The 13,992-nt window shown below is 57.7% G+C and overlaps 1 protein-coding gene across 2 annotated transcripts in view; it reads left to right on the top strand.

The window, feature by feature from the left end:
• Nucleotides 1–6,447, top strand: part of PRKCB (protein kinase C beta) — an 82,259-nt gene extending 75,812 nt beyond the window's left edge. The window contains exon 17 of one of the 2 annotated variants that reach the window (XM_059484426.1): nt 5,287–6,447. In XM_059484426.1, coding sequence (XP_059340409.1) covers nt 5,287–5,439 — 153 coding nt within the window. In that variant the 3' untranslated portion in view covers nt 5,440–6,447. Of the gene's footprint in view, nt 1–552; nt 1,818–5,286 lie in introns of those variants that run through there. The other variant, XM_059484425.1, reaches the window with a different exon arrangement.
• Nucleotides 6,448–13,992: the final 7,545 nt, after the last annotated feature.

The following is a 13,992-nucleotide window of genomic DNA, read 5'->3' as shown; positions in this document are numbered from 1 at the left end:
ACCATGGAATTCCAACCTGGTTTGGGTTGGAAGGGACCTTAAATCCCACTCTGCCATGGCAGGGACACCTTCCCCTGCCCCAGCCCTGTCCAGCCTGGCCTGGGATGGGTTCTCTCCTCTCCTCAAGCAGGAGGAAACCTCTGAGCCGTCGAGCCTTGATGGGAGCCCCCTGCTCTGGAAACCCCCTGGGAAAGGGGGATGCCCATGTGGGCGCTGCCCTGTGCGCAGGTGCCAGGTGTGTGTGAGCAGGTGCCAGGTGTGTGTGTGCAGGTGCCAGGTGTGTGTGAGCAGGTGCCAGGGCTGTGTGTGGGCAGGCACCAGGTGTGTGTGAGCAGGAGCACCGTGAGCCATCGCAGCCCATCTCATTCCTGCTGCATTCATTCCGTGGCACAGCGGGGTTAGCCGGCCCTGGCTGTGCCGTGCCATGCCGTGCCATGCCATGCCATGCCATGCCATGCCATGCCCCCATGACCACCCAGGTGTGCTCTGCCCCTTTCCCCGCCCATCCCACCTTCCCGCCCCACCCACCTCCGTTCTTTTCTCCTCCCCTAGTGCGGACGCAATGCTGAAAACTTCGACCGGTTTTTCACCCGGCACCCGCCCGTGCTAACTCCTCCCGACCAGGAAGTCGTCGGGAACATTGACCAGTCAGAATTCGAAGGATTTTCCTTTGTTAACTCAGAGTTTTCTAAGCCTCAAGCCAAGAGCTAAGCTGCTGTGCAGATCTCATCCCCGCGTCCGTCACCAGGTCCCAGCTGCCGTTGTGGTGACGCATTCCATTGCAGAACTCGCATCCATGGGCTTGCTTTAGTTCCTTACTAGAGTGACCATGTCTCAAGTGTCTTCCTGTTGTCTGGGGTGTCGCTGGAGGGGAGTGATGTGCAAGAAGTGCTGCAAATGGGCTTTTGTAACATTTTGTTTGGAGAAAATGCAAACTGCTCAGTGGGTGACAACAAAAACGGAGACATGGTGACAACTGGGAGAAATCCCTTCATCATGTGCTTTAATTCCTGCTCTTTCCTTTTTCTAGTCTTTGAAATAACCATGAACATTTAATATTTAGCCTTCTCAGCCTTAGTGGCAAGAAGTGTTTTTAATGAAACCGTTCCCCAGAGTGTCTCCTCCCAAAAGCTCAGGAGAGCCAAGGTGCTGGTTCTGGCTCCCTTTTGGCCGTGTCCTGCTGTGTGTCCAGCCCCAGCACAGCTCCCCTTCCCTGCACAGATGCTTTGGGCTGGCTGGGTCCCCAGCAGTGGGATAAGTTATTGGGGAAGGCAGAGCTGCCCTTGGCAGAGATTTCTCCTGATTGTGCAGCTTCTAAGTAGCATTTTTTAAAATCAAAGCAAACATCCCCTGGTAAATGGGAAATTTGGAAGAGCTGCCTTTGAACCCTTGGTCACCCTAGTAAACACCACCAACATCCATTCCATAGCAAAGCTTTTTCTTCTTCTCAAATGCCAAAGCCATTGATGGAGTTTGTTACCTGTGCTTTAAATGTGTCAAAAATGGTATTGACCGTAATGGGAGGTACTTAACTCTGACCAGTATTGTGAATTCTGATATGAAGGGTGTAAAAAACCTTGTTTCAACGGGTACTTCTATCCTTTAAAATGGCCCGAGTTTTGTTTCTGGCATCAAAGGAAACATTTCAGGAAGGGTGAGTTTCTCTTCAAAGGACAACAATCACACTGCTTCCTTTTATACCCTTGCAGGTGTTCGTGGGCTGTCACTGTATCAATCTGCTTGATTTGTAATGTGCCAATTTGTTTTTTTTCTGATACCGATGATAAAATAAAAAGAAAGAAAACCCGCCCCAGAAACCTGCCTGTGTTTGGCAATAATGAGTTTCTGCAGTTCAGCCAGGTGATTCCTGCCGACAGTGGGGGCTGGAAGCCGCCCTGGCTGCAGGGGGATGCTGGCTCAGGGGCGGCGGTGGAGCCGCTCCTCGTCGTTCCTCTGTTTGTCCCAAAACCCGAGCTGGGATGTGCTGGAAGCATCATCTGGGAGGGAGCGACTGCCCACAGCCTCCTGCAGCAGTGCCCACTGCTCCGGGCTCCACACGGCCGGGGAAGGAGCTGGTGGTGTAGGTGAGACCAGGAAGGACTGTCCGGGGTGAGGACATGGAAGGAAGGACGGTCCTGGATGAGGAGACAGCAGGAAGGATGGTCTGGGCTGAAGACACGACAGGAAGGACAGTCAGAGGTGAGGACACGGCAGGAAGGACGGTCCAGGACCGGCACAGCGCATCCCTGGCACCGCCTCGCACTCCTCGAGCTGCAGAGCCCGGTGTGACTCATCCATCCATCCATCCATCCATCCATCCATCCATCCATCCATCCATCCATCCATCCATCCCTGCCCGCTCTCCCAGGAGCACTCGTTAGAAGCGGTTGGCACTTCCATCTAAAGAGGGATTACAGGCTGCTGTGAACCTCCCTGCTGCCTCTGGGAATCGGCCGCTGCCAAGTTCGGACGCTGCAAGGTTGTTCCGAGAGGTCCTGACCATCAGCAGGAGCTGCTGGAGCTCTGCCGTGGAGAGGGGGCTCCGTGGCAGGATCCCCATCCCTGGGCCAGGCAGAGATCCTGCTCCGGGCCAGCCCTACCTGGGCACAGTGCCAGGGGCAGAGGGACCCCGGCTGTGCCACACCGCGCCACCACCGCACCGTGTCACCACCACGCCACCCCGCTGTGCTCCTCGCTGTGCCCCTCACCACCTCCCAGAGTCAATTTGCCCATCGCTGGAGGCACTGTCAGCCCTGATTTTCCCCTGCGCTCCCCTCTCTCTGTAAGACCCACACAGCCGTTCCCTGCCTGCTCCCAGAGAGGTTGTTCATCATCTTGACAGAGGCCAAATTGCCACCAGTTGAGGCAGAATTCAAGGTAAGATTCCAGCAAACCCACACTTTGCTGTGCTCAGCCTCCAGCCAAGGCCCCAAGGAGTGGGGGCTGCTGCAGAGGGCAGTGCAGAGGAGTGGGCTGCCCTGAGCCCCCTCCCGGGCTCATTGCAGCCTCTCCCAGAGCTTTCTGCTGCCCAAAAGCAGCAGCAGGAGGTATTTCCCACTCCAAGGCTCCCAGGCTGAGCACTCCCGAGGGCTGGGGACCACGGTGGCAGCCTGCACCAGTCACATGTGGATGTGTCATTCCCTTTGCAGCATCCCAAAGCTTTCCTGCTCAGGAGAAGCTCCTGGCTTGGTAGGACAGTGCTGTCTGGCCCACGTTGCTTTGGATGGATGTGGCGTTCAGGAACCATCTCAGCACTCTCCAGGAGCCTTGGACAACTTTCCACAGAGAGACCCCGAGCACAGCCACGGCCAGGGAGCACCCTGGGGCACCCTGCTGCCATCGAGGTGGGCTTGTCCTCACATTCCCACTGCTTCACCCTTTGCCTGCAGAACTCTGCACCTGAAGCTGACCCTGTCACGCTGTCTGCTCCCTGCTCCTGCTCTGTGCCCCCAAATCCACATCTCCTTCCTTCTCTGTGGTGCCTGGAGAGAGGTGCCCTGGAGGGACCTTGGTGCCCAGGACCCGGCTGGGAGCCACAGATACCGGTGCCCTGGGGAACATCTCCCTGTGCTCACAGCCTGACAGCACAGCCACAGCCTGCCTCTCCTCCTGCCTCTTCTGCTTCTCCTCTCTCGGCTCCTCGAGCTCCATCCAGACCTGTTTTCTTCCCACCTCGTCTCTGCTCCATCGTCCTTGGCTTTTCCTGATCTTCCTCCCCGAGGCTGGAGCCATCCTGATGGGATTTCTGCTGGGGCAGTGGAATCTGCAGCACCCCCGAGGTCCTGATGCACTGCTGGCTCATCTCCCAGGGCTCAATCCAGCTGCAGTGTGGTGCCCCTGGCCTGTCCAGGCTGGCAGGAAGACCTGGCTCGGTGTCCTGGCCGTGCTCCTGCTCGAGGATGAAGGTGTCCCGGTGTCCCAGTGGGCCAGGAGGGGCTGCAGGGAGGACACAGCATCTGTCCTGCCAGGTCCTTCCCCAGCACAGCAGTGGGAGCTCAGCCATGGGGATGGGATGGGGTGCAGGAACTGCAGGACCCCCACAGTCACTTTCCTCAGTTCAAGCTGGCAGATTCATCCAGGGTTGGAAATCCTGGTGCAGCAGAGCCCAGCGAGGGCCTGGCATGGTGGGACCGCACTTCAAAGGCAAAGTCTGGGAAAAACAGAAAACAAATACAGTTTCTTCAAGGCTGGCAGGGTCCTACCTGTGTCACAGCAGGGGAAGGTGACCTCCAGCAGGGAGCTGGGGTCTCTCCTGTGTGGGGACATGGAAGAAGGGCTGGAGAAGCCTTTTGTCCCTGGTGGCTTTGGTAACGAGCAGAGCAGAGCCAGTTCCTGGCTGCCAGTGTCCCTCCACCACCGGTCACTGTGGGTGAAGGGCCTGGGGTGCTTGTGCTGTACCCTCAGTGCTCAGTCACCCTCCAGCCATGGCTGTGTCCCCTCCCACAGCAGGACAGCCCCGAGGCAGGCGCTCTGGGATCTGCAGGGTTTGGAGGAGCAGCCCACGCGCTCCCGGCGCTGGCTCCGCAGTGCTGATAGCAGGTTCCCAGTGCTAATCCTGACACTAACGTCCTTTCTTTCCCTTTTTTGGCTTGGGTGTAGCTGCAAAGTTGTTCTCCTTAAGAAATTGCAAGGAGGAAATGTTGCATATGTGGAATTTTCCTTCTGAGAGGTTTTGAAGTGCTGTGTGTTTTCTCTCTGTACAACCCTGGAGCAAATCACATCCTCCATCAATGAACCAGTGTTGCTTAACACCATATCACGGCATCATTCAAAAATCAAGCTTAAAGCAGAAAGAGCTCTTACAGCTGATTATTTTGTGCAGATTTTGACATGGTAGTGACTGTTGCTGCCATTTCGAGGCATGTTGCTTCCTCCAGGCTCCTTCCTCCTGTGCAGTGCCGAGCTCTGGTTGCAGTGGGGGTTCTGCATGCTGAGAACTGCTCCGTGCTCTCTCTCTCCCGCAGCAAACAGGGCAGGAGGGATGCTCCCTTCCCACCACGGCTCTCACCTGTCCCTCTGTGTCCTGCTCGTCTGTCTCAGGCGTGTTAAACCGGTGTTCTCCTCTTCCTGCTGCTGGTGTGGGGCTGCTTCTGTTCTACAGGGCTGGGAGCTCCTGCTCGGGGGCAGCTTGAGAAACAGCGTGGAGTGTGGAGTGCTGGGACAGTGCAGCTCCCTGGGGACAGCCCCGGTGCTGTCACCTGTGGTGGTGCTGTCTCCTCTGGTGGTGCTGTCCCCTCTGGTGGCTCGCTCCTTCCCCAGTTTAACTCTGTGCTTTCCGTTTAACAGAAGGACAAACGCGACACTTCCAACTTCGACAAAGAGTTCACCCGGCAGCCGGTGGAGCTGACGCCCACGGACAAACTCTTCATCATGAACTTGGACCAGAACGAGTTTGCTGGCTTCTCCTACACCAACCCCGAGTTTGTCATTAACGTGTAGTCGCGGCGCAGCCCTGTCCTCGCTGTCCCTCGCCAGGTGGCCCTGTACATAGGACACTAGTCTTCCGGGATTAGCAGTGCAGACACACGTCCCCTCCCGCCCAACACGCCGGCCGCTTCTCCCCGGAGCCTCTCCGTGTCCGTGCCACTCGCTAGCTTGGCTTCCCTAGCCGGAGTGTCCGGGGTGCCAGTTACCGGTCAGTGATACTTCTAGGAACTATAGTTGGTGGTGACTAATAGAGTTTTTAAACAGAAATATACCAAACCGCTACGGTCTCTGTAATTTTCGCAGCGGGACGCTGAGATCCCGGTGGCCCAGCTAGTCCCAAAGCGTTGCTGTGGAATGCTAAGCATGGTTGATCGCTTAAAGCGTTGTGCTGAAGCTTGCGATGAGTGTGAGCTTGTCTTAGAGGAGCCTTTTGTTCAAGACATGGATATATTTGATCAGTGTGGAAAAATCTGCTTCTAGACCTCTATTTCCCAATGCATTGTCCATAGGGTCAGCCCAGCTCCCACCACCTGCCTTCCCTGCCTCGGGCATCGCGACTCCCAACCATTCCCGTGCCAGTTCTTGTAAATCAGAGCAACCTTTTTCTAAGTGAGAGGTGGGGGGTTTTTGTAACATCTGGAACAGTTTGCAGTTTTGATACGCTCTGTCAGCACTCGCATAAATCTTTCACAGACGCTGTTGAGATGTAGCAGCTCTGTAAAGGATATTAATATTCTGCCAAAACAAAACACATTTATATTCTTGGTTTACAATTTACCAACTGAAAACACGCCCAAGACCAAAGGGCTGCACTGAGGGCTATTTATAATGGAAACTTTTCTACTTTCCACCCTCTGCTATTCTCTTCCAGGCTCCAAACCCATGGATTTCACAGACATCTTGATTTCCCTGATTCCCACCAAATTCCTGGGGGTTTTAGTCAGTAATAATTTTTTTAAAATTCTGAGTGAGAAGAGACAATTCCAGCAGCTGCTTGTGAGGCAGAGCCGTGGCGTGCGGGAGGGCAGGAGCAGGCGGGAGCAGGAAGGAGGGAGCAAGGACAAGGAGGGAGAAGGCAGGGGTGGGTAGGGGTGGGCAGGAGAGACGGGGCAGGGAGAGGTGGGCAGGAGCAGGCAGAGGAGGGCAGGAACAGGCAGGGGCAGGGAGACAGGGAGAAGAGAGCAGAAATGGGCAGGAGCAGGCAGGAACAGGCAGAGGAGGGCAGGAACAGGCAGGAACGGGCAGGAGCAGGGAGAGGAGGGCAGGAGCAGAGAGAAGAGGGCAGGAGCAGGCAGGAACAGAGAGAAGAGAGTAAGAGCAGGCAGGAACAGGGAGAAGAGGGCAGGAGCAGGTGGGAACAGGGAGAAGAGAGTAAGAGCAGGCAGGAACAGGGAGAGGAGAGTAGGAGCAGGCAGGAACAGGGAGAAGAGGGCAGGAGCAGGCAGGAACAGGGAGAAGAGAGTAAGAGCAGGCAGGAACAGGGAGAAGAGAGTAAGAGCAGGCAGGAACAGGGAGAGGAGAGTAGGAGCAGGCAGGAACAGGGAGAGGAGAGTAGGAGCAGGCAGGAACAGGCAGGAGCAGGCAGAGGAGGGCAGGAACAGGCGGGCACTGCCCATCGGTGGCCAGCCAGTGGGTGAGCCTGGCTGACTGTTGGGTTGGCAGAGGCCGGGCCCCAGGTGAGCATCTCCCAGGCCCTGTCACCCCGCTCCCCTCACGGCCCACAGTGGTTTGCAGAACCCCAGGAGGGTTTTCTGAGCCAGCCCTGGTTCTGCTGCATGCAGCCATTCCTCCAGGCCCCAGGGAAATGGGGGGGATTTTATCAATCATGAGGAATTCTACAGAGGAAATTCTAGTTTGTAGATCTTTTATAAACATGAAACTCGAGCTTCGGAAATTATTTTTTTCTTTTAATGATTCCTTGAGGACTAGAGGCTGCCAGCAGCTGAGGCGCTGTCAGGGGATGAGTGTCCCCTCCCTGTCACCCAGCCACGGGCACTGTCCTGGGCCTGCTGGGGGTGAGGGCTGAGCTCGTGGCCTCGGGTCCTGCCCTGGGCTGGAGGAACCCAAACAAACCCAGAAAAACTGCAAATTGTGCCAGATCCAGGAGGGGGTTCACGAGGGGCTCTGCAGCAGGCGAGGCCCAGGGGTCAGGGCTGGGGGCTGCTGGGGGCTCCCCAAGCCTGGCACACCCTGAGGACATGGGCCATCCTCTGCAGACCACAGCTGCATCAGAGCATGTGTGTTCCTGTGACTCCAAACCTGCTGCAGCAGAATCTGTATCACTTCAGTGGTCAATGTTCTTCATTTCCATACCTTTGGCTCTGAGGGTGCCCCCGGGATGTGCTGGGAGGACTCGGGGCTGAGGGGCACAGTGCAGGAGCAGCTGTGGGGCAGTCACACCTTTCTGTCTGGAGCTGCTGTGTCTGTGTTGGGGTGACACTGGTGCATGGAGCAGGCACTGCTGGACGCTGAGCAGAGCAGGCGGCTCCGAGGGGACCTGCAGGGAGGCTGGGACGTGGCACCAGGGATGTGGCACCAGGGATGTGGCACCAGAGAGGTGGCACCAGAGAGGTGGCACCAGGGGTGTGGCACCAGGGGTGTGGCACCAGGGGTGTGGCACCATGGATGTGGCACCAGGGATGTGGCACCAGGGATGTGGCACCAGTGGTGTGGCACCAGGGGTGTGGCACCAGGGATGTGGCACCAGTGGTGTGGCACCAGGGGTGTGGCACCAGGCAGCTTTGGAGGCAGTTTGGGATTGAGATCCACGCTCCAGGGCGAGCTGGGCCAGTGCCAGGTCCCCCTCTCAGGACTCACACCTTGAGCATTCCTGACCCTGTCCGCTCTGCTGCTTGCCCCAGTTATTGCAGGACTTCCAGATGTCCTGTATCTTCTGTGGGGGAATGTACAGTGGGATGTGCTGGCCCTGCACAGACACTCAGATCTGTGTGGACTCCGCCAAGGAAGGGCAGAGTGACAGGGTTTGAGTCACTCTTTATGTCATTTGATGATTTAATCCTCACAGTTGGATGGGGAAGGCAGAGCTCTGGGAGGATGCTCAGAGCCTCAGGAGAGCCCAGGTGCTCCTCAGGTGTGTGGAGACAGCCCAAGGAATCCCTACCTGGAGCTGCTGGGGATGCAGGGAAGGGGCCTCAGCTCTGCATTCAGTGGGACTGGCAGGGGTCCCCTGTGGCATAGGGGCACCCAGAGCCCGGGGGAGGGCAGAGGAGGGGCTGAGTTGGCAGGACATGCGCAGGATGGCACGTCCTGGCTTTGTCCCACGTGGATTACACCCCAGTGCTACAGGTAAGTGGGCCCAGGCTCTCCCTGGGACAGGGTGGGTCAGAGAGCTGCCCCTGGGCTGTGCTGAGCCCTTGGCTGCTGCTCTGGGGCAGCTCCAGCTCCTGCCCTGCTCCCAGTGCAGCTCCGCTGGTTCTGGCTGGGAGCTGCTGCTGCTGCTGCTGTGCCTGTGTGCCCTGGCCGGGGCTCTGAGCAGCCCGCTCGTCATGAGAGCATCACCAAAGCAGCTATCGATTGATGAATCCATTTAATGAATGAATAAATGGGGGTTTGTGCAGTGGCCAGCCCAGGCAGGCAGAGGGAGGTGAGTGCAGGGCAGTGCTGTTGCTCCGGTGCTTGTGAGTCCCAGAGCTGTGACCCCGGGAGGAGCCCAGGGCATTGGGGCACAGGACACGGATGGGCTGTGCCAGAGGCTGGGATGGCACCTGCAGGGTGCCCAGACCTGCTCCCACTGCCCTGGGGCAGGAGCAGCTGTGTGAGCACAGCCTCTGGCTCCATGCATGGGAGTGTCGCCTGAGCTCTTTATTTCTGATCACATTCAAAGTGGCAGTTAAAACAAGGAGGGAAAAAAAATTAAAAAATAATAAAAAAAAAGAGAAAATGTTTATTGTTGATGAGTTTGTGTTTGTGAATTTGATTTCACCTGCAAGTATTTGATGACTTTTCTACATCCTAGACTACCTGCTGTGTGTTGTCAAACGGTTCTCATGAAGACCTCCTTTTAGATGGGCATATACTCTTGATTCAATTTGCTGCATGTATGAAAAAATAAAATATTTAATTTTAAAGAAACCCTGAGAGCTTGGCTTCCTTTGCCCACGAGCCGGGGTCTGTGGGGTTGGGGTGTCCTGGGGGGCCGCAGAGCAGGAAATGCCGGGAATTTTCAGGGGTTTGGTCAAAAACCTGTGCGGCTGTGCGGTCAGTGAGCGCAGCGGCCCCAAAGAGGAGGCGGCACCGAAAGGGGCACGGAGGGGACAGAGGGTTAATTGTCAGTTAATTGCCCCCTGATGAGTTACTAAAGCTGCCGCAGAGGCTCCCCCAGAGCAGCAGCTGCAGCCCCTGGAGCCGGGCGGGGCTGGGGGCACCGGGCACGGCTGGGGGCACAGGGCTGGGGGCACCGCACCGGGCAGGGCTGTGGGCACCGGGCTGCGGGCACCGGGCACGGCTGGGGGCACAGGGCTGGGGGCACCGCACCGGGCAGGGCTGCGGGCACCGGGCGGCTGCAGCGCTGGGCGTTGGGCAGGGGGGGTCGGGACCCTCCGGGATCCCCTGGTACCCGCAGGGGCTCCGGGGGCTGTGGGGGCTCCTGGCCCGGTGCACCCCCAGTCTCTGCCCAGCCCCGCAGAGCCTGCACGTTCCTGCCCGTCTCCATCGAGGAAATCCGCTTTTTTAGGAAGTGTCCGTGTGGAACCGGGTGAGTGCGTCGGGAGTGGCTTCTCCGCCTGTCTTTGGGGACGTTAGCCAAGCTTCCAGCAAAATGGCCTCGTCTCTGCCACCCCATGCGGCTGATGGTCACCAGGGACACCCCAATTCACCCGGGGGTGGGAAAATGCCGGGCTCAGCCAGCCCTGGCACTGCGGGCACCCCCTGGCATCTGCTCCAGGCTGGGCAGCCCTGGGGGTGCCCCCGAGCCCCAGCCCCTGCTCTCCCCTCACCCCCAGCCCGGGACAGGAGTTTGGAGTGCCTGGGACTGGGATTTGGGGTGCCAGGACAGAGATTTGGGGCGCCTGGCTGAGCCCCTCCCCAGCCTCGCTGTTGGAACGCTCCTGCGCTTTGCCTCTCCTGGCTTGTGTAAGTGAAACATTTGGTTTTGTGACACTTTCCTTAATTATGGGAGCTAATGACAAAACCATTGTGACAAATGACTCAGCTTTTGATAGTGAAGTTAATTAATTCTGAGGTTAGCGCCTCCATTGGAGTATCTGGAGGAGCCCGATTAGGAGGTGCGCTCGCCCAGCGTGACACGGGCAGCAGGAGCGCGGCTCCCCTGGCACCAGGTGAACCCTCCCGCGGCCGGCAGGGAGCACTGCCCGCAGCGAGGGGATAAAGGCCGGGCATCCTGCTCCCGATCCATCCCTGCATCCACCAAAGCACCAGGGAACACAGCCTCGTTAGTGCTGGACCGAGTGACCAGCAGCGGATCTGCATTGGGCGCTGACCTTCAAGAGCGTCTCCCCGAAGCCATCTTTCATCTCTTTCATTTGCATTACAATCCTGTTTGCCTCATTATTCCTCATCCACTTCTTCTTCAAAGGATTTAAATCAAATCAATTAAATTGTGGCAGGCTGGAGCAGCAGCGAACCTTTCCTCGTGGCTCAGCGTGGTCCGGCTGGACCTGACTGCAGAATGGGTTTAATCTTCTGCTATTTGTTCTTTTATTGCCTCTGGGCTACCACTGCCCACAGATGCCTTTGTTCCCTGTCCATCCTTCCACCCGTCCCACGTGCAGGCTGCTCTCTGTCTGACCTTGGGGAAGGGATTCTCTTTGGGAAGGTGGGGAGCTGCTGGCCATGGAGCGGCTGTGGGAGCCCAGGGGCACTGCCACAATGCTTGCTGTCCTATGCCATCCCTTCCCATGTCCTCTGCTTGTTCTGTCTGCCCGGGGAATGGAAGGATCATGGAACCACTCAGCTTCGCAATGCTCTCTAAGCCCATCGTGTTCAACTGCTCCTGCAGCACTGCCGAGCCACCACTGCCCCATGGTCCCCTGTGCCGCATCTGCACAGCTTTTAAACCCCTCCGGTTGTGGGGACTCTGCCACCCGGCAGCCCTTTCAGTGAAGAAATTTCCCCAAATATCCAATTTAAACCTTCTGGCGCAAATCGAGGCTGTGTCCCCTCGTCCTGTCCCTTGTTCCCTGGGAGAAGGGACTGAGCCCCGCCTGGCTGCCCCTCTGTCAGGGAGTCAGTGTCAGCACGGAGGGGGAAATGCTGGGGGAACATCACAAGTGCGGGCAAACAGCCGGATCTGGGCACAGCTGCTGCCAGAGCGGCCGCCCAGGCCCAGAAGGTGCGTGGGGCCAGCCCACACACGGCCACCCCTGCTCCCCCAGCATCTCCCAGAATAAAGAGCTTAATCAGAATGGATTTCTGTTCCTGCCCTGCTATTTTTATTGCTGCTCAACTGTCGGAAATCCAGCAGGGAGAGCAGAGCTGGTAGGGAATTGCACTGAGCCAGCTGCTCGTGCCACGGGCCCTGTGGTGTGGCACGAGTGGCATCGCCGGCACCCCTGGCAGCTCCTCACACAGGGACAGCCCAGCCTCACCACTGGAGCCCTGCTGGAGCCAGGGGATTGCAGCCAGCGCTTCCAAAGTGGTGCAGATATAAATAATCCCCTCGTAGGAGTGGGGAAGGATGAGCACAATGTGCCCAAGGCTCCGGAGTCCTCATCCCCTCGCAGCCCCTGGGAGCAGGGAGTGAAGTGAAGGCTGGGCAGGGCTGGAGCACCTCCCTGCATCGCTAATGACCCAAACTCGCCTTGTCTCAGCCTCTCTTCCTTCAAGGAAAAACCTAATCCAGCTAGGGATTATTTCTGACTACTGACTTCCTGTCACTTTGCCAATTTCAATGCAGCAGAGCTTTCATCGCTGGATTTGGGAGGAGAAAGCCTAACAGATCTCGGGTTAGGACATTTTTTGCCTGCAAGGACAGCTTTTTTTCTTGTAAGAGTTGTACAGTCTTTGCAGTGTGGGCTGGATCTTTTATGTGCTTCTACTTCGCCCATCACAGGAGGGTCCAGGAGCAGGAGGATGACGATGGACAGGACAGGGAAAAGGAAGAGGAGATGGAGCTGGAGAGCCCAGGCTGCCCTGGTCAGCGTGCCAGGCTGTGACCCTGCAGTGTGAGCTGCAGAGCAGGACACCAAGGTCACCAAATTCTCATTGGTCCCAAACCTCAGCAAACCCCTGGGGAGCCCAGAGCTCCCAGCTCGCTCCTGGAGCTGACACCCCATTCCTGGAGCAGGGAGAGGAGTGCAGGGGTGTCCCCACCTCCAGCCCCACAGGGGCCAACACGATCTGACATGGACTTTGCTTCTGTTTGAGCTCGCTTTGTTCAAAGCCTAGGAAACGGTACATGTGCACTCTGCTCACACCTACACACGCTGTGTTAAAATAACACAATTAAAGCTGCAAAATCCCCCACTCACAATGCAATTTGCAGCCCCTCAGCTGTGGGTGGGAGATATCTTTGCTGCCTCTGCGCAGGCCGGGGGCCGGGCAGGGCGCTGGCGTCAGGCGCTGTGGCAGGGCTGGCAGGGCTGGCAGGACCAGGGGCGGCGTGAGGCAGGTGTCCCACAGAACTCGGCCTTTCCCTGTGCCCTGAGCCACCTGCACGGTGCCCACGGGATTGCTCGGGACCAGGGCCTGGGAAAACCACGAGCAGCAACTTTTTACACAGGCAGGTAGTGACAGGACAAGAGGGAATGGCTGTGAATTAACAGAGGAAAGATTTATGTTGGATATTGGGAGGAAGTTCTTTCCTGTGAGGGTGGCACAGGTGCCCAGAGCAGCTGTGGCTGCCCCTGGATCTCTGGCAGTGCCCAAGGCCAGCCTGGACAGGGCTTGGAGCAGCCTGGGACAGTGGGAGGTGTCCCTGCCATGGCAGGGGCGGCACTGGATGGGCTTTAGGATTCCTTCCAGCCCAAACCATTCTGGGTTCTGTGATTCTCTGCCCAGTGTCCCAGTGCAGTCATGCCTAGGGCTCATCCCAGTGTCCAGTCTGTGACACCAAGGTGTGACCTGGGAACCAATGCGTGCCTCCGCCAGTGCACACGATGGTTCTCTCCCCAAAACTGAGAAGCAATAACCTCTCCTCAAAAATGCCCAGATGACCCCTGTGACACAGGGTGGGTGGGCGGGTGGGCACTGCCGACCCCAGCCCCGTGCCCCCCCACTCCCCAGAGGGCTGTGTCCCCTCCCAGCTCCCAGCTCTGCTCTCCAGATGGAAGCGCTGGGAAGCAGGAGCTGTGTGCCCAGAGCCTGGGCAGAGCTGCGCCGCCTCCAGCCTGCCTGGGAAGCAGGCACGGGGCCGTGGGGAAGCGGGGAATGAAGCAGGGCGATCCGGAGCCGGGAGCCCGGGGGAGCCGGGGCGGGAGGCGGCGGGGCCGCAATCAGCGTGCCCTGCCTGGGGAGCGCAACCAGCCCTGATTGCAGGGTGAGGAGCTGCTTAATTTCCGCATTCTTAATTTCTCAGCGCCTTCATAATTCTCTGTTTGCCTTTTTGGAGTAAATAACTAGTATTTCCATGTGAGTGCATGCAGATGA

The sequence above is a fragment of the Ammospiza nelsoni genome, chromosome 17 (assembly GCF_027579445.1).
Source record: "Ammospiza nelsoni isolate bAmmNel1 chromosome 17, bAmmNel1.pri, whole genome shotgun sequence".
In the NCBI taxonomy this organism is placed as follows: domain Eukaryota; kingdom Metazoa; phylum Chordata; class Aves; order Passeriformes; family Passerellidae; genus Ammospiza; species Ammospiza nelsoni.
This window is presented reverse-complemented; position numbering and strand designations above follow the sequence as displayed.